The sequence below is a fragment of the Rattus norvegicus genome, chromosome 7 (assembly GCF_036323735.1).
Source record: "Rattus norvegicus strain BN/NHsdMcwi chromosome 7, GRCr8, whole genome shotgun sequence".
NCBI classification, from domain to species: domain Eukaryota; kingdom Metazoa; phylum Chordata; class Mammalia; order Rodentia; family Muridae; genus Rattus; species Rattus norvegicus.
In genome coordinates this window covers 42,683,685-42,704,295 of record NC_086025.1, presented here as the reverse complement: position 1 = coordinate 42,704,295, position 20,611 = coordinate 42,683,685, and the positions used below count along the sequence as shown (strand labels likewise).

General features: G+C 43.4%; 1 protein-coding gene across 4 annotated transcripts in view; it reads left to right on the top strand.

The window, feature by feature from the left end:
- Nucleotides 1-8,644: 8,644 nt before the first annotated feature.
- Tmtc2 (transmembrane O-mannosyltransferase targeting cadherins 2) overlaps nucleotides 8,645-20,611 on the top strand; it is a 414,906-nt gene continuing 402,939 nt past the window's right edge. Inside the window, exon 1 of one of the 4 annotated variants that reach the window (XM_039078703.2) lies at nucleotides 8,645-11,227. In XM_039078703.2, the coding sequence (XP_038934631.1) occupies nucleotides 11,145-11,227 (83 nt within the window). In that variant the 5' untranslated portion in view covers nucleotides 8,645-11,144. The remainder of the gene's footprint in view (nucleotides 11,228-20,611) is intronic. The other 3 variants (XM_039078706.2, XM_039078704.2, NM_001171177.2) reach the window with 3 other exon arrangements.

The following is a 20,611-nucleotide window of genomic DNA, read 5'->3' as shown; positions in this document are numbered from 1 at the left end:
AGCTAATTAGTCTGCACTATTGTAAACAGGCTACAAAAACAAAAACAAAAACAAGAGAAATATAGGCCAATGATTTAAACAGACACGTTGTCGAAGAACACGTTTGGATTGACTACGGACACAAGATACTGAATATCCTAAGTATTATTGAAATGAAAATTGGAACTATAAGGCAACGCCACTTAATTGGAAAGTTTAAAATTAAATTAGAGTTGCTTGTGAGAATGTAAAATGTTCTACATAGGAAAACAGTTTAACAGTCCCTGAAAACATGAAACACTACTGACCAAATGTCCCAGACATCCCACTCCTACATATTTACCCAAAAGACAAGAAAGCATATGTCTGTGCAAAGATTTCTATGAATGCTCATGCGTTGTTGTTCATAGTATATGAATGCTGGAAATTACAATGTTCGACAGTTGCCTAAAGAAAGCATGTTACAGCTTCATAATAGGAAATGCAGATTGCTGTCTGTAAGCAGGTGAGGGTATGTGAAGGCAAGGCTAAAGCCTATGATTGGACAATAGAAAAGGAGGGCAGCCTGAGAGTTTCTGAGAGGCGGGAGAGCAGGAGGGAAAGGAGAAGAAAGGAAGATGGAGGAAAAGAAGGATGATGCAGGTCTGTGTGGCTTTAAACAGCCACAGGTAGCTATGAATATCATATAAAGGATTTATTATTATTATTATTATTATTATTATTATTATTATTATTATTATTACAATTTGTCCAATCTAAGTGGGCAGTTTATATCAATATCAGTTGGCTCTGAATTCATTGTATGGATGTTTTGTGTGGTGAGAATTTACTGATATAAATCTGACTGATAAATTACAAGCTTCCAGAGTTTTGATTTTACTGGGTTACAGGGATTTGTGACAGTTACCCGTGAGCTGGGCAGTCGTTGCATGGGGCTAGCCATGGAGGCAGCAAGACTGATGGGGCCAGAACAGCCAGCACTAGCATGTCAACGACAGGGGCTGAGGGTATCTGGAAGAGAATAGGGGACAAGAGACGGGAAGAAGGACGCCAAGACAAGAGTCTGATCAAGGTGACAATTTTATTTTTTCCCCAAGGTTGAACTTATACCATAACAGGGGTAACGGAGGGAAGGGGCAAGTGGGAAACATTTACTCAGGCCAAGGACACAGTATTCGTGTGGTCAGCTGATGTCAACAGGATGTCAGAAAGGTCACAGGTTTGTCATATCTATTAGTCAGCAGGATATTGGTTTCTCAGAAAGGTTACATGTCATCACATTGGGCATCTTGACGTCAGATGTGTTTCTCAGCAAGGTCAGAACTTTATCATATCATTATTCATCCTGACCACCAGATTTGTATTAGTCTTCTGCAGCTGGCTGGGGATTTTCAATGAACCCAGTCATACTTAATTTTAACCATAATAATAACATCAATAATGGAAGGCTTCAAGGGCATCGCTCCCAACATCTCCCCCTTCCTTATAGTCAAATGAAAAGGTGACCAATGGCCATGCTGTCCTGGAATGAGCCCCTCGGGAACTGTGTCTGTCTTAGGTTGGAGTGATATTTGTCACATGGCCAAAAGAATCTTGTGGCCAGCGTCCATCATGGGATAAGGCAGCAGCTAATGGCAGCCCTCCTGTCTTAGGCCCTTTATTCATGAATATATCACTCTCTTATCCGTCATTGACTGTCCACCTCAGCACGAAGGGGTGACGATTTGTTGATGTTTCAGCAAAGGCATCAGGACAGCAGGCAGAAAAGAATGTTGGCCTTATTTGGCTAAAGGACAAAAATGTCCTTGCCTGGGCTGGGAGGAGATGTGTAGGTGAGCTTGGCCCTCATCAAAGGCATCCTCCATAGCTAGCCTATGGTAATATACCTGAATAGATTTTGCTGCTATATTATCTACCTGTTGTTTAACAAAGCTGGTTAAATGATTAAATGCCCAAGAGCCAAAAGATATAAGCAAAAGAAGGCCTACTAGGGGGCCCAACAGAGAGGGAAGCAGGGTGGACAACCAAGGGGAGTCGGAGAACCAATTTTGATACCACTTCTCAGCTTTTTCTCTTTCTTGTTTTCTCTTTTCTAAACCTTTTCTGAACTTTTTCATGCTCTCTTTAACCATATTCTAAGACACAGGAACTATCTAAGTACTGACTCTCTCTCACAAACCAGAATTCACTGATTGCTCAAAGTTGAGAAATTAAAGGAAAAAAGCCAATCAGAAATAAACACACTTGTTAGCATGTATGGTTTAATGTAAAAGAGGTGCCAGACAATTATTGTTTTTTCTGATTAACCTCTTACTCTTAAAGATAGTGCGGGTCAAAATTAAAATAGTCAGATATACTTAAAACACTGCTCCATTTTGGATAGATGTTGAAGTTTAAAAATTGAATGAATTTATATGATTGTAAATGTTTACTGTGAAACATCACAGAAGGGATGCCACCAGGCAGAGAATTACAATTTTAACTGATATTAAACATCTTAAATAATTTGGAGAAACCTCAGCATTAAATTACAACCATCAGGAAAAAAATAAAGACATAAATAGGTATCCCATGCATGTCATGTAAGAAATAAGCAAACCCCAAGTCAGTACAATACAGTATCAATAACTGAAAATTAAGTAATATGTTGATACATGGAAGGAAAAGATAACATGTTGGCTGCCATTGTTGAAATTCCCAAAATAATTCCAATAGACAATTCAATTTAGGTTCCTGCAACAATCATAATTGCATTATCCAAAAAGCCAAACCCTATGAAAGGTATCGCATTGTGGAGTGTGGTAGAGCTGACTAAGCATGTCCTCTCTCACTGAGGCCAGACAAGGCAATCCTCTGCTACATATATGCCAGGGGCCACAGACCAGCCCCTGGTTGGTGGCTTAGTCTCTGGGAGTGTCAACGACGGTGCTGAGGGTATCTGGAAGAGAATGAGGGACAAGAGATGCAAAGAAGGACACCAAGACAAGAGTCTGATCAAGGTGACAATTTTATTTTTTCCCAAGGCTGAATTTATACCATAACAGGGGTAACAGAGGGAAGGGGCAAGTGGGAAACATTTACACAGGCCAAGGACACAGTATTCGTGTGGTTAGCTGATGTCAACAGGATGTTGGTCTTTCAGAAAGGTTACAGGTCATCACATTGGGAAACTGACATCGGATGTATTTCTCAGCAAGGTCAGAGCTTTATCATATCATTACTCATCCTGGCCACCCGATTTGTATTAGTCTTCTGCAGCTGGCTGGGGATTTTCCACGAACCCAGTCATACTTAACTCTAACCATAATATTAACATCAATAATGGAGGGCTTCAGGGGCATCACTCCCAACAATGGTGCATCCTTTTTTATTATGAAATGCATCAAGGGTACTTCTCAGAAAACAAAAACAAAAACAAAAACCAAACATATGGAATTCAATGGGTCACAATTAATTAATTAAGCAATCTTAACTCAATATGCAAAAAATCTATATAACCCATGAAATATGTCTGTGGATAATGGCAACATCACTACCCTCTCCATACTAGATGCGTAGATAAAACATTCAATAGTCCAGCAGGCTAGACTAGAGAGTCCTCATATTGTCTGAATGCATTTACTACCACTGTGTACACACTTAGATCTCAAAGTAATTATGTAAACTAAAATAAGTGAACAAGAGAAAAAAGAGTATTTTGTGTTATTTTCATTTGTATAACGTTCTAGAAAATGCCACGTACTAGTTACCTTTATATTGCTGTGACAAAGCCCCATGCCCAAGCCAACTTATCAATGAAAACATTTTAATTGAGCTTTTGGTTTCAGAGGGTCAGAGTCCATGATGGCAGAACAAAGGCAGCAGGAACAGCTGAGAGGCTGATCTACTTTCAGGAGGCAGAGAGAGCACAATGGGAATGAGGAAGTTTTTGAAGTCTGCCCCTGTGATTCATCTCCTTTTATAAGGCATATGTATTCACCCTCCCCAAACAGATCCACAAACAAAGGGAAGAAGAATTCAAAACTATGCACCTATAGGGGTCATTCTCATGCAAACCACCACATGTGAATTCATCTGTAGGGACAAGGAGATTGGCGGTTGTCTGCATACCATGTTTACAACATATATTAGAGTAGACACTGGCCCAGTCCTCACTGGTACTGAGTGTAAGCATTATGGCCAGCCCTGGCAGAGGTTAACATAGGCCAGAGAAGGAAGAGAGCTCCTGATCTCAGGCTCCGCAATGGTGCTCAGCTTCAAAATGACAACCTCAGTGTGGTATTCATCGTTTCTTCTCTTCAACCCAGGGTCTGCAACCCAGTGCTAAGAAAATTAAGATCTCAGCTTCACAGCTTTCATTGTAAGCAATTTATTTCTTTACCCTGTATATTTTAGAACAGTTCTCCGTAACTTTCATGAAGATGTTTTTTATTTTGCTGGTTAAGTTTTAAATACTTTCGTAGTTGTAAAATTTGCAGAAAATAAAGAATAGATTAAACAGAGCAAAATAGACAAAAGCCTTTGGAAAAACAAGATGATAAAATTTTATGGAAACCTATAAACAAGTAACTCACTTAATTACTAAATTAAGCAACAGCTTTACAAGTTAGAAAGTGCTTAATGTTTAAATGAAGAGCTTAATGAATGTTATAAAAGTCTTAAATTCATTGATTTTTGCTTATGATGGGCTCAATGGTTGAAAATATGATTTTGGCTTTTCTACTAATACAAGTAATAATGTATCAATTTACAGTTAATCCATAAGAGATTGTTTAAATATATCTTAGGTGCAAATTTAAATTTTTTAATATATCAGATAACCTATAAACCTATTAGTGATAGCATGGATTATGGGACTATATATAGTCTTTTAAAAGTTTCTGTATTAGATGGGGGAAGAATGAGACAAAAGTGACTTTAAAAAAGATATTCACAAAATAAAGAGATTCAGAATACTTTAGGCAAAATGAGCTGTGGGAATATAGAAGAGGCAGAATATTAAATATACTTAGAGCATCTTGGTTGTCGGGAGTTTCTTCTCTTGATGCTAACTAAGAAAGGTGTGACTCCTGACTAGGAGAATGGGCATGGCTCTTCTGTACTGAGGAACGACTGGAAGAGAGGCTTCGTGACTGACATATTAGTGCCACTACTTAGAGGCTGCAAGACCATGGGCTATTGACTAAATTCCATGTGTGCCTCAACTTCCTTATTTAGCTCTCTCAGATTAGTGAGACAATAAACATCAGGTGCCCAGGACAATATCTAATTACTAAAAATACTCAGAAGGTGGATGCTGCTTTATAAATAAAAGTGAGTTGGGGTGAAGCCCTGTAGATCAGAGGAAATGACTCATGGAGAAGCTTCCACCAGAGGGAGAATGCTGGCAACTGACTCTTCTGTGAGAGCTCTGGTCAGTCACCTAGGAGGGAACTGTACAAGCTGGAGGCCCTCCCAGCCTAGGCTCTTCAGTCTGAAAGTGTAGCCATTAGTTACATGTGACTACTGGAGAAAACTCTAAATGGCAGAGGACCGTGTAACTGCATGACTGTGTAAGAGCACTTATAATTTATAAAGTAACCCTAACTTAAAATTTAATTCCACAGTTTGTGCTATCACATGTCAGCTACCCAGTAGCTGCAAGTGGTTGATGTGTGCTGTCCTGGAGAGCACGAATGTAGATTCTTCATTCTACAAAGTTGTCTAAAAAGGCCATTCTTTCTCTTCAAAGGTCCATACTGAACTGAACGTCAAGGCAAAACTGACTAACTTTAATCTAAAAAAATTCCCATTCAAATTAATTTTCCTGTAGTCCTTTTTTTTTTCTCTTATTCTACTGAGACCAAGATTGGCCCTATTAGCCAAGATTCCAAGCAATTTCCAAGCTGTTCATTGTATTATTTTGCACCCTTTGTAACAGAGCACGTGAATGCATTTGGAGAGCTTCAATGAAAGAGGTTGCTTCTGTCCTTGCTTTTCTTGATAAGCTTCTGAATTCTATCAGTAGCCTCAACGTATCTGTAATTTTTCTGATCTGGTTATGAACGTGTAATTTATACTCTCTTCCTTCTCCTACCCCTCCTCCTCCTCCTTTTCTTCCCCACCTTCTCTTTCTCTGAACTAGAGGCTGGGAGAAGGGTGACATTCCTAAAGTGATCATTATTGTGGTAGCAGCTGGTTCTTAACAGGCCTGGTTTTGTGACAGGGGAGACAGGATCTGTTTCTGCCGTTGCAATCCCCTAATTTTATTCCTAATAGATCACAAGTCTGAGGGCAGCATGCTGTCATGTCTGCAGGACAGTGCTTGAGAATATGCCGGGAAAACATATGCCGCCAATGCTTTTGCTGTCGTTAGTTAACCACTCAGCCCACGTGCTTCCTTCTATTTCACAACCCACATTTCATCCACCTTCTGCTGTTTTTCTCCTGCAGTGTTATTTCCTGAGCAGAACCCAGAGCTTATGAGTCCCCCAGCAGCGAGCTCTCTGTTCTGACCTCCCTGAACAGGCAGTTTCACCTGCTGTGCTAGTTTTTCTGCTACCTGGTCAATCTGTTAAGGTTTTAGCAGGAGATTCCCGGAGACCCTTGCAGAAAACATATGGCGGTTTGTGATTACTCTAGCCTGCTGCAACTTTAGAATTGAGATTGTAAGGAAGAGGTGCAAATCTTCTGTTCATAAATAACCAAATCCGTGGGCATTTTACAAAGCACTCTGTGTAGTGCAAAGAGAATTTATGTGCCGCATTTCACCCTTGGCACACTTTCCGAATGAATTGTTCAAAGCGAAGTTATATTAGGACAAATAGAAATGACGACTAACACCAGATGTGGGCTTTTAGTTAATATTTATGCAACACCCAAAGGGAAGATGGGATTGCACAATAAACTAAAAATGTCTTAGGAAAATAAGGAAATCTTTACCCCGAGGAACTGGCACCACAAAGGTATGAATTATACAACAAAGGCCTGGGAATGCAGAACAAATGTAGGCTAGGTCTGGTTGACTATAAAATGGAATTCATTGAGGAAGTGGTAAGGTAGCAGATGTGTGGGACCTACTCGGGAAAATAAGGAAAATAAGGGCTTAGCACTTTAAATTTTTTTTTTGCCAAACTTGTGTCTAAGGTAGAAAGCTTTAAGCCAACCAGCCTAATTTCCTTCCACCGAGGATAGCTGCAACAGCTTTAAATAAACAATGTATAAATTCAGAACGGAGGCAGCAGCAGCCTCCCCTCGCCTCACAGCGGACAAATGCACCTTAATAAGCTAAAAGGAGCTCTGTGGTCATAAATGATCTCCAGGAGTAGTGGTGGCATATTTAATCCTAGTTGCTCTCTGTAATCGTTTGAGAAAGGTGGAAAATGCGAGCACTGGTTCTTTCTCAGCCCTTGGAGAGCAATCTACAAGAACCCGTTGCTTAATTCACAGGAAAGATATAGGGACCCACGTTAAAGTACAATCGAATTTTTTTTTTGCTACAAGCAACTGAATTTTTTCCCAAACACTTCAGGATGTCCAGTCTGCTGTCTATTAAGAATCTCAAGGTCTACCATTTTTATGGCATGACTCAGTTCCCGAGGCAATTCAAAGGGGCTGTGTGGTGGTAGAGAAAGCCACACTTGGCTTTTTGAAACTACCAGAGCTTTGGAATTGAGAAATGTTCACAAGGTTTTAGCACTCTGAACCCTAAGGTCTCTCTTACTTTTATGCCAGTAAGTCTTAGGAAAGAGGTTGTCCTCGTGTGACTTCCTACATGGGTCTTCCTGAGGAAGTGATGCACTCCAACGTCACCCTTCTTCCCTCCTGCTCGGCATCTTTAAAGCAGATAACAAATTGGTTCCTTCTTCCTGATGACTACTTGTGGGCTTTCAGCTCTTCCATAAAATCCCTTAAATACTCTTATTGTTCATTTGTTTACCCCTCTTTTATAGTTTCTCTTACATGTTCAGATGCTATAGGCTCTGGGCATTATGCGGATAAGGTTACAAACTTCATCATTCAAGGGGTACGTTAATAAATGTTTGCTTATCTCCGGGCAGTGGTGGCTCACACCTTTAATAGCAGCACTCTGAAGGCAGAGTCAGGTGGATCTCTGAGGCTGAGGTCAACCTAATCCACAGAGTGAATTCCTTGACGGTCAGAGCTACCTAGGGAAACTGTGTCTCAAACCCCCCCCCAAGCCCCACAAACAAGCAAGCAAGCAAGCAAACAAAGATACTAATGTGTACTAAGAAAGAAGTAATAAAGGATGATGGGAAAGAGATGTCGTGTGTGTGTGTGTGTGTGTGTGTGTGTGTGTGTGTGTGTGTGTGTGTTTTATAAAGTACGTGAAGGAAATTTTAAAGCAATACCATTTGAAATACCTGATAGTAGAAAGCAGCCGAAGAATGTCTAGGGGAGAAAACAGTTCCAGGAAGGAGAGAAAAGAAGGTTCCTGAGAAGGCATACGTGGACAGACCTCTTGCAAAGAGGGGGAGGGCCAAAAGAGAGTTTTATGCTATGTGCACTACACATGGCTAGGTGGAGTGATTGAACTTAAATGGGCTTGTCTGCTGCCTCAAGTACACGCTTGGTGCAGGGGCTGTGGGTGTAGAAGCCAGACCATTTCCAAGGCCATTCGATTAGTTGGTGTAGGAGACAACGGCTTCGACCAGGATTAGAGCTCTGTAGATGTGATGGGTGTATTTGGGTGACAGTTTGCACTAAGAATGGGACGGTGTGGGTGTGATGGTATGCATTTTACAGGGGGTGTCTAGGTTTTAGTTAAGAAGCAAAAGATGACGGACGTTGGAAACTCTAAGGGCTAACTTATTGAACCAGTCAGTCTCTGTGTAAATGCTTTATTTACATGGTAACTCCTCTAACCAAAGTGTATTTATAAGTGAGGCATGAAGAAGGTGATTGGCCCTAGCTTACCCAAATAACGAATAGCCAAACTGATACGCAAACCTAGATATCTGACTTAAGTATGTATTCCTCCCCCAGGGTCCCAGGGTCCAATATCAATATATAAGCCCAGGAGAGAGCCAGAGAGGATCCGAATGGACCAGTTGATATGATTTTTTTAAAACGTAAAAAAAAAAAAAAGAAAAAAACAGTATATCGGGGAGCATGCAAAACAGGAACCATTGTCTTTAATATATTATTTTAGAACTTCCTACATGCACAGAATATTTTGATCAAATCAACATTTGCCTGTTGCAGGTAGAACCCACATTTGTCAGGGTCTAAAAGATTCCCTTGTAAAGTCAGACATCTTTATTCTGCAGGCACTCAAACTTTTCAGATCGCTGCCACATACCCAGGTGCTCCGCTTTCTTTAGTATCTTTGAAGAGTTTGCTGGTCAGGTGCTGCTCTTCCAATGGGGGGACAAGTCAGTCCTGCACCGACTTGTTTTCTAGGCCCTGTAGCATCCCCACAGCAGGGGGCGCTGCAGTAGTGTTCATCATCGTCCAAGTGAGCGACCAGTCCAGTCAGAAAGGGGACCAGGCAGGAAGGGGGTGTGGCAGACAGCTCTCGGATCTCTTTGGTCATGCAACTTTAGTACCCAGTGCTCCTTCTGCCCAGACTATTCTTCTACGCCGTATTTCATCACGTTGGATGCCTTCCATCCAGTCTTGCATCCGGGCGGAAAGGAAAGGGCACTGGCTTTTCCGCCTTGCTGGGTTTAAGCATGCCTCTGTAGAGGGTTTCATTAGCGTGGTCTCTTCTGTGTTTTCAGCGGCAGCTTGACCGTCCTGAACCACGAAAGACACCCACCCCCACGCAATTTCTGAGGAGCACATGGTTGTTTCTTATCTTCTAGCCTCTCCCCTTTCATTTCCTGGATCCCTTTTCATAATCTAACTGCGGGACACGCGTCTTTCCACTGACATTAACGTCGACGGTGACGGCGTGGCCCCAGAGTAGAACTCTCTCCTAAACGCTGCTCCCTCCTCCCCCACCTCCCAGCTCTTCAACAGGCCCTTCCATCCCAATTCAGCTCACGCATCGAGCGCGCGCGGGCAATAGATCCTTATTGTCAATCCTTATTGTCAATCGTAGTTGCCAGCGCTCTGCAAACCTGTCCTACCTCTCCGTGTCCCCAGAGGTCTCTCCAGCTGACCAGACCTTTGCCTGACAGCTCTTGGCACCAGACGCTTGGCTTGCGATCTAGAGCGTGCAAGGCTCCTCCAGGCACCACTGGACAAGTCATGGACTCCTCCTGTCGCCTTTCTCCTCCACCTCCCAGAGCCCAGAGCGCACTCTAGCTGTCGTTTTGGGCAATCTTCCAAAAGTCATCTTTGTCCTGGGGGTGCTTTCCAGAGTAAAAAGGAAGGTGAAGAAAGAGGAAGAAGGGAGTTGGGCCGGAGGACGAGGCTGGAACTGCTAGGAGAGTGGGCGGAGCCTCCAGCCAGTGGGGGTAGACAGGGAGGAGTCTGCAGGGAGGATCTGGGTGGAGAAAGGGGCTGGGCTAGCTTAGGATGGTGGGCTGGCCACGCAGGCGCGTGGGGCCGCGGCGAGAACCCCACGCGGGAGCTTTTGGAGTCCCCAGTCGCCGCTTCTCACTTCACTGGAGAGGGGTCCGGGAGGGAACCAATAAAGAGTGAATGTGCCGCAGCCCCGGTGGTGGCCGAGTTGCTGCGAACGACCCCGGAGTCGTGCGCTCGGGAGGCGGCGAGGGGAGGCGGTTCGCCTCGTCCCTCCCACCCGCCCCTTTCTCTCTGTCTCTCCCTCCTTTCCTCCCGCTGGTCCCAGATCCTCGCTCTGTCCGGCCCCTTCGTCCCGGACCTCGCACTCTTCGATCTCCCCAGTCCTTTACCTAGGGTGTCCCAAAGTGCCATGGGTTAGGGTGGGGACCGCGAGCCGCGGGAAAGGACTAGCCCCGATTCTCCGCCGGGGGGCGTGAAGCCGATCGCCGCTTGCCTCTCGCGGTTGTCCGGCAATGGGGAGAGCGGTGTGAGCCCGCAACCCCCGGAGCACGCAGGAACAGCGGAGCCCGGCGCCCCGAGGAGCCGGGGATCTGAAGAAGGAGCGGAGGGAGGGCGAGGAGGCGGGCGGGGAAGCCGGGGAAAAGTGCAGCCAGGAGCAGAAGGCGGCGGAAGGTGGGGATTGATGCTTCTGTTTTTTGTTGCCGCTGCTGCGCTCGCGCTGGGAGCCAAGCCGGAGGGAAGGCGGTGGAGAGATGATTGCAGAGTTGGTGAGCAGCGCTCTGGGGCTCGCCTTGTATCTCAACACCCTGAGTGCGGATTTCTGCTACGATGACAGGTAAGTGGGTGAGAGAAAGGGGCAATGGCTGCGGCGCGACAGGGGTGGGGTGGGGGTTCATCGGTGGATCTAGCACTGCTTTCTGTCAGGTTGAAGTGCGTCTTGGGGGTGGTGGTGGTGGTGCGGACAGGTATCTGCACCTGAAGGTTTAGACGACGCGGAAACCGTAACACCTATAGCCAACAGCCGGGACGCAGGCGCGCTGGGCTGGCCAAAGGAGTTTCCGCTCCTACTTTGCAGCAGGTTTTTGCTTGCTTCTTGCCGGTAGGCAGGCGCTTAAGTTTCTTAGCGGAAATCCAGGCAATTTGGAAAACTGTTTAATGAACCCACGTTAAACAAACAACCAGCCCCGAAAAAAAATCCAATAACAATCCTAGGTTTACCTTGGTGCAGAAAAACATATTAAGCGATTTTACGTGTGGGCTGGAAGGAAGCAACTCTCCACTCCTTAGAAGATCTTCCCCGTGTCGTTTCCTTTTATTGATAGGACACTGATTTCTGGAAGTTAAACTCACGCATGACAGTTGCCAAAATAGAGGAAAGAGCGCGCGTACTCTGCGTCAACTTTCTCTTTGACGTGTCCGATAGTAAACTTTGAGCTACTGTATCTTGCTGCTGGTTTTATCTCTGGTTCCCCCGGCCTCGTTCACTTATCATGGGGAAGTCCTTTATAAAAACGTGGGCTTTCAGTTCTGTTTGGGAGTCTTGCCTTAGACATTAGTGATTCGCTGGTGCTAATTGCGGAAGAAGACGCCCCTGGAGATTGAAGTTGTCTTCTGTATTTGGGTTAGTTTGGGTGGCTAATGAGACCCGGGTTGTGTTGTCAAAGAAACTGCGTTGATTCTTGGAAAATATCACCCTTGTGCTGATGTCCTTACCTATTTTAAAAATGTTGTTAGTGTTTAGAAACTGATGAAAAGCTCCAATAGCCATTAGGGAAAATTCCAATTTGTGCCTTTCCGGTGACTTAATCTGATTACAATTAAAACAGATGCATAATTAAAATATATTAGGGAGAACAGCATGCCTGGCTAAACTTATTAACCGTCCTGGGGTGTTTCATGCTCCATTGAAATTAAACCATCCAAAAAGTGAACACAGATTTACTTTGACAGACTTTCAGCAGCCTCTCTGGGCTTAGGGGAGTGAATGGATCCCCAGGGTTAGGGCGAGGCATCCAGTGAACTCAGCAAAGTGGTTGACAACAGCAAGAGAAGCTAGGGGTGTACTCTGCTAATCAGCCATGTTCTGTATACTCTGTCTGGTCCACTCTCCTGCTAAGAGTGATTGTATGTCTTAAATCAGGAGGTCTTGGTTCCCACCCTGATGTCTGCTATGAAATTCCCTGGTAATACTTGCCAAAGTACCCTCATAGGCCCTTGATGTGCTTCTGTGTTGTGCCCAGAGGAGGCTGGCTGATAGTCTCCCCGGCAGACAAACTTTTACTCAACTTTCACACAGTGTACTGACTTCAACTGCTCTAAGAAATGATCTGAGAGTGAGGTAGGCTGTGCTGCTTGCTTTTTTTCCTCCAGATTTCTGTGATGTTGCACCTGCTATTTTAAGAGTCCCGGTGGAGAAAGCTTTGTTCAGCTTTCACTAAAATGAGTTCAGGGATGAGTCAGGGCAGTGGCTGAGTCCTTTGGGGTGATCTGGAAGAGGGAGTGTTGAACAAGAACATGGAGCCTACAAAGGAACAGTATGATAAGCATTCCTCTTGACTACTAGTCACAACTGCTGTCCAGTTCTTTACAAAAGGGACCACTTCCTGTAAAAAATGGAGACGAGAACCTAAATGAATCTGTATGTGCAATTTTCTGTAGGTCTCCTGCTCACCCTGAAGTGTTTGGAATGTGGGTCTGGGAGATAGTTGTGCCGATGACACACGAGTTGCTGTTGATGGCTGGAATTTGTAACAGGTTCCTCCCCCCTGTTACAGGTCACGCTGCGTGTTAACAACCCTCGTCTTCTGTTTTCTGTCTGTATAGGTGACTTGCATGTCACAATTTCCTCATATCATTGATAGCGGGTTCAATATGATATTTAGACATGTATTTGTAGAATGTTAAGGGCCTAAAGCATGAATTATGCTTTACTCAGCAGTAAAAATGATTTTCTGTTGACTTCTGGCAAAACTTCGTGTGCACCCACATAGTCTTTTAAATGTGAAGTCTTAAGGAGAAGAGCCGGAGAGCAAGCTTCATTCCTGTGTTCCCTAGAAACCCTAAGGTGCCTCTTTATGCTGCACTGGACTTATTTGTCCTGTGCTCAGCATGAGAATGTGATTCATTGCCAGCCAAGGTGCACTGTCAACTGTGGCTTTGCAGATGCACTTTCTATGTAAGTCCTGTGACCCACTGGTGTGTGAAGAGGGAATCGTAGAGGGGGAGCCAAGTGGAAACTACAGCATGATCTGTTTGTTTCTACTACTCCATTTCAGCTTGCAAAGACTCATGTGGAAAGCGTTGCTTAAGTTACATCTGTGCATGGTAATGACCGCCTGGGACTTCTGGGGAATACAGTGGTGGAACTGAAGCCACTGGAAGTTGAAAGAACCATACATAAGGGAGAGATGGCTCTTAAGCATGACTTACTCAGCTAAGCCAGAACTTTGCATTGGTAGCCTGAAGAATCTGGCCTTTACCTTAGGAGGGCTTTATCGTTGTTGCAGTTTGAGCATTATTGCCTAGGTACTTCTCAAAGTTACCATTTCTTTCAAACACAATGATCAGTTTACTTTATCAACTGATATGTATGTTATATAATTATGTATGTTTTATATAGCTTTATATAATTATGTATGTTTTATATAGCTTGTTGGAAGTTAAGTGGTAACATATAGCTTCCTGAGGCAGAAATCAGTTCCCTACGGTAAAACCTTAATGCCTTGCAAGTGTTTTGGTGGTAAACCTAAGACTGTGTGCACAGTGTGTTGAGATGAGCGATGCTAAGTCAGAATTCACAGTATCTGAGGAGAAAGCTTTCATGCCTGCAGCCTCGTTCCCCCCCCCCCCCCCTTTACTATAGTATAGGCGATGACTGCTTAATCTCAAGTTATGGTATCAATATGAAATGCACGACACATCTTAAGTTCTGGGTGACTGTGACTCCCTAAGTGATCCTCTACAATATCTAGAGGAACTTGACGTTTATGAGGGTGCAAAATACAGACGAACACCTTTTGTGACCCTCCAACTCTTTGCCCTCTTTATGCACTTATTGAGGGTGACCTTGCATCAGCACACGCTGTCCCCTTTAAAAAGTTGGCACAAGTTTCTCAGAGCTGAGGGAAGTCAGCTTGGTGCAAAGATAAACTCTGTCATTGCGTTGGAGTCTGTTCTGATTGTACGCACATCGTTTAGTGGGTGATGTACCCATTTATGAGATACAGACAGGGGAGCAAGAATAATGTGCAGATTTTTAATTTTCCCTTGAGTAGAATAATTCATTGCTTTGGAAAAATAAAGCATGATAACTTCAGATTTTGATAGTGCAACATGAATGTGCCACTAGTTTGCGGATTTATTTCCCTGACAATTCTCTCTCTCTCTCTCTCTCTCTCTCTCTCTCTCTCTCTCTCTCTCTTTCTCTCTCTTTCTGTCTCTGTGAAGTGACATCAGGTATCTTCCCTGACTGTATTTTGAGTCAGGTTCTCCTACTGAACCTGGAGATAACTGAACTCCCCAGGCCAACTCAATAGCTTGCCTTGGGGATACCCCGCCTTTACTTCTCCAGTGGTATTAAGAAGCGAGGCCACACCCATTTGGCTTTTCTGTGTGCTCTGGAGATATGAACACTGGCCTTCATGTTTGTGTGGCAAGTGCTTTATCCACTGAGCCATTGCTGCCGCCCCACCATTTTCTATCCTTAAACCCAGAATGGTCCTAAAGGTGATTTGTGGATAGCTCACTGATTTTATTGAGAACATTGAAAAGAAACCCCTTTCTTCTCCTTCTGCGCCTACCCTCTTCAGAGACCTTGGGTGGGGTCTAACTTTGTCGTAACCCAGGCTGACCTTGAACTCCTGACCTTCCCGCCTTGTCTCCTGAGTCCTAGGATCATGTGCGTGGTGCTTGTATCACTACATCTGACCCTCATCTAACCAGAACTCTAACACATTCCTTGTCCAGTTTTTCATAGGACTATAAATATAACACACTAGTGAAGATTTTGTCCGTAATGATTTTGATTGACAGCGTTCAAATGGAGGAAAAGATCTGTTGCCGTTCCATCCACTGAAAGCAGTTGCTACAGGTGTATGTCTGTGACCACAGAACGGCTGTTTATCATGGGGTAAGAGTACATCATCTCTCAACAGGCACCTGCATTATGCTCGGAAAGGGCAGATTAGTTTTAAGGCTGTTGTTAGTGTGGCCCTTGATATGAGATGACAGAAAAAAGTCCCCCCGGGACATGATTGACATTAACTTCTTTTTAAAGAACGATTTCAGTAGGTTTGCTCTGGATCGATCTGAGTGGATTATGTTTTAAATTCCAGTGTGTTTAACCTCTGAAAATATGTGTGTGGCAGCTCATGCCTTTATTTGCAGAACTTAAGAGGCAGAGGCAGGAAGGTTTCTTTGAGTTCCGGGCCAGCCCAGTGTTCCAGATTAGCCAGGGCTACATATCGAGAACCTATGTTAAATTGGAGCATAATGTTCCTCCATGCGTTGAAATATGATCGTGAAACATCATTTTGCATGTTAACTTAAAATAAAGGAATACATGCATATGACAAAAACAATAAGTAAGGGAAATTTTTGCTTTTTTTTTTTTTAATAAATCACAAGTTGTGTATAAATCTCAGGTCATTATCACCAGAAATCAAGCACAAGAGGAGTGTTTTACTGTTTATTTCCATTCTCCATATAATTATAATAACCTGATAAAATGCAATTGGAAACAATTTATAGTTTATGAACTGTTTTACGTAACGTTTTATTTTCTTGCTAAGCTTTGGTTGATCCATCAAACCTATTTGGAAATGGTTCATTTTGTTCTTTTGAGCAAGTACATTTCTTCCTGGCAAATTAAAATCACAACGAGGCAATGCCAGGGTAGATTACTTTGCTTCACCTCTACTGAGCCTGTCACACGACGTTTATCATAGCAGATGACCCCAATACAAAGACTCAGAGGACATACACAAATGACAAAGGGGAAACTGCTTGCCAACCATCTGTCTCTTAGTTTTTTATTTTTTCGGACACATGCACATACATATGCTGACATAGACACAATTATTAGTTTACACAGTCATTCCAAGAGCTGTTGTCTTACCTGTACTTAGGATTTCAGAGGTAATGTGCATCTGGGGTAACTCTGCTGTTGTATTCTGAAACAGAATCCTTTGGGTTCAAGCACGCGATAGAAGCACACACTTATTTTTCTAATGCCTGTTGCTGCTCAGTGCAGTGAAAACACTTGTTCAAGATCCAGCCGTTTATACTAAGGCCAAGAGGGTGTTATCTCCAAATCAGGAACCTTCATAATATTAAGAGAGGGCAGAGTTTACCATAAGGCATTCTGAAAAATCCCTGGCTGACCTCTATAACTTTATTGTTTTTATACGAATTATTATTAATGCTTTCTGGGATTTTTTTGGGGGGGGAGGTAAGTAACTTTAGTAAGCAATGTCACACGTTTAATGAGTTCTCAAAATGTGACAAGTGTTGAAGCTTTGAGGAAAAGAATATGTGGGTTAATGAGTGTAAGGACGTCTCTTGTATGAACAGTTGTACCTATTAGAAGTTGGCTACGACAATAATAAGTAAATGAATAACAAGGTAAGGGATGACACCATCAAGATTGATCATCCGGTAAGGGCATGATATGTGGGGGTCAGTATAGGTGTAGTGAGGTTTAATGTTGGACGGCTCCTTTGAGGATTTGACTCGCATGTGCTTTTAGGCGTAGACTGTGACAATCAGTGAGTCACTAGTTATGAATATGTCTAGACGGCAGCTGCTTTTATTTGAGGTATATATACAAAGCATCTACAACAGCTGTTCTTCTTGGCAAGCATGCCACCCCTTGAGTAGGTAAAGTTTCTGAGTCTGTGAGGTCTGCTCTGGAAACGTTGCTAGGTTGCCCTGTAGTAGATAGAATTTAACTCCAGTTCACTTCTTTGAAAACTGATGCCGTATTCATATTTCAAAATTCTTGCTAGTATTTATAAATTAGTAATTAATTAAGAGACAGTGTCTAGCTTTGTAGCCCAGGATGGCCTCAAACTTGTGGTCCTTCTACCTCTGGTTCCTGTGTGCCTGCAGTACAGATCACTGTGCCCAGGGAGCCTGTTAGCATCTCCCGTGTCGGTGATGAAATACAGGATGATGTGCAGAACCCTTCAGGTTAACTAGCGTTGGTTGCCTCTTTTCATCTTTGGGCTCAAAAGACTCTTGTCCTCAGAGACTTTGGGGTGTCCTTCCCAGGCTATTAACATAAGAAAGAGTGCTGTGACAATTCAAGCTGAGTACTCTTCCTCCTCCCCAGCCTTTGAGTTACTTTCCTATTTCTGTGGTACACATCCCAAGTTTCTAGACTAAAAAGCTTAAATACTCATTTTAGCATTTTTTTTCGAAATTTTAGGATTACATTTTAATGCTCACCCCTGTGATTTTCTTTTTTAAATTTACAAATAAATGGGAAGCAAAGGGACCTGGTTATATAGGCGTAGTGTGAATAAGACTGGGCGCGTGGAGAGGATCTGTGAAATTCAGCAGTTAAGTTGCTGTCATGTGTTTTAGAGAAATGGGCTTTATTTAAGGATATTTTATAAATGTAGATTGTTCGTGCAAGCAGAAATCATTACCTCAAAGATGATGTGTCCAGAAAATTAGCGTGGGTCAGAGAGCTGAAACTTCTAATTTTGGCGCTAGCTCCCATTTCATTTTGGAGTTCCACCATGTTTGCTTCTTAGACGATGGAGCAGGTGCCCCTTTGCTTGAGGATAGACCCAGTGCTGGGCAGAGGAGATGCCATTTGCTTATAATTGGCCATCAGCTTTTGTTTCTTGACTCGTCTGCTAGGTCACTTTGTGGCATCTGCTTGATGGGGTAGGAGGGATGACACAGACTGCCCTCAAGGCTAAATTCCCGATTCCTCAAAAGAAACACAGCCTTGCCTGTACACTAGTGCCTCCGTGCTAGGTGGTGGGATCAGTCACAAAATAAGTTGTTTTTTTCTTTTTTTTTTGTCAGATCTCCGTTTTTGATGACTGATCTCCCTTTCGGGGGGGAGATCATCACAATACTTTTGCAATTATTCCTAGAAGCAGCAAGTTGTTCAAAGTGGGGTCATTGTAGGTACATGTCCTAGTTTACTTTCACTTGCAGTGGTGAAACGTTCTGGCCGAAAGCAGCTTGGAGAGGAAAGGGTTTACTTGGCTTACACTTCCATATCACTGTCCATCACTGAAGGAAGTCAGGACAGGGATTCAAGGCAGGAACCTGGAGACAGGAACCTCGGCAGGAGCCATGAAGAGTGCTGCTTACTGGCAAGCTCTCGATGGCTTGCTTAACCTACTCTCACAGCACCCAGGACCACCTATGGGTATCTACAGTAGGCTGGACCCTCCCACATGGACCCTCCCACATGGACCCTCCCAAATCAATGTTTTAATCAAGAAAATGCCTCCCACAGACTTTTGTACAGGCCCGTCGGATGGAGGAGTTGTTTCGATGGATGTTCTCTCTTCTCACATAATTCTAGCATAAGAATCAACGTAGTTTTCAGTCTCACTTTATGTCATTAGGAAACGTTAAAAATATTTCCTTGAATTTGGGTAGAGGACTGGTTCCGTGGATAGAAGCACTCGGGACCCAAGCCTGAGGACCTAAATTTGCATTTTCTCGAAGCTCAGCAAGAAGGTGCATAACATGAGTGTCTGTAAATCCTCTTGAATTCTCAGTGAGCGACCACTTCCCAGAGAAGATGAGAGGCAGAAACAACAAAATCCGCAGGAGTTAGAAGGCCAGTACATTTAAAGGGAACAGCAAAGAGGACCTTCAAACAGCATGGGAAGACAAGGGCTGACAATCGAGAGAGGGAGAACAGTTGTCTTGCAACTCCTACTGCCTGTGCTAGGGCCTACACAGGTCGCACTCATACACATACAGATGAGTGGTTGTGTTCACGCACGCGCGCACACACACACACACACAGAGTCTCTGGATAAAGAAAGATGGAGGTTTGAAATTTCAAAATTTCGAAGTTGTATCGGTAAGTATACTTACTTTCTCCTAATTGTGATTCCAGAGGTAATTTCTGATTGATTTCTTTAGAGGTTTAGAAGTAGATAAGTTTGACTGCTCAAGGTAGGATTTCTCTCCCGGTGTCATTTATGAGTATTTTAACTTCAAAGGCTGGGTTATTTGCTGAAGAGTGGCCACTGGGGCACAATATGACTCCTGACATTTTGAACAGTGTTACATGATGGGACTGTAGTATTTCAAATAGCCTTATTTCAACATTGTTTAAAAATCTGGTAGGAAGAATGACAGCCCACAGAACCCTGCATACTTGAAATTCCTTAGGTATTAATTTTAAATGCAGTTCACAAGTTTATTTCTTACTATTTTTTTTCTTTAAGGATGAATAAGGCCAGGGAGACTTAAAGCTGTATCTTCAGAAATGTTTTCTTTTTGCATTTGCTCCTAAGTATTTTATAGAGAAGCTGAGTCGATACAATTCACAGCCCTGGGTTGTTTCTTTTTTACTCTGTAAAGGACATTGCCGTAAAGCATATTATTACCATGATTATCAATGTAGTGCCAGAGAGAGGCAGATGCATGAAGAGACTTTGAGTACAGTCAGGATGTTGCTTTTGTTAATTTCCAATTTGTTCCACAATGCAACCATGTCTACTTCTCTTTCTGAGCTGTCAGTGAAGCTTCCCCATTAAATACACAGTCAGTAGTTACATCCTTTAGTTAGTTTCTCTGGAGAACAAAGGCAGTGAGTGTTGAAGTGAGGCCCCTTGCAGATTGTACCCTCTGCAGGGGGTGGGGGGATGTTGTGCCTTTGGTGGTAGCTCAGGAGATTCCTCTCACAGGCTTGCTGGGTTCTCTCAACCTGGGGAGGTCACTGTCATGAGAGAGCCCTGTGGAAGAAGGGCTTGGCTTCCTCAGGTAGTGCTGGCTGCAGCTGCAAGAACCCTTGTTGGCTCCTCTGGGACGTTTCTCATTGTTCTCTAAACTGCTTTTTGGCTATCCCATCTTCACATAATACCGAGCCTGCTGTTGTTGATTACAAACGCTATCTGAAGGCAAAGGACCTGGGTCCAAATATCTTTTCAAGTCTGTTTCTTTGGGGGGGGGAGGGGTTGGTCTCTCCTTATGCCTGCTAATTACCTACAGGACTGCTCCAAAGCCTCTGAAGAGA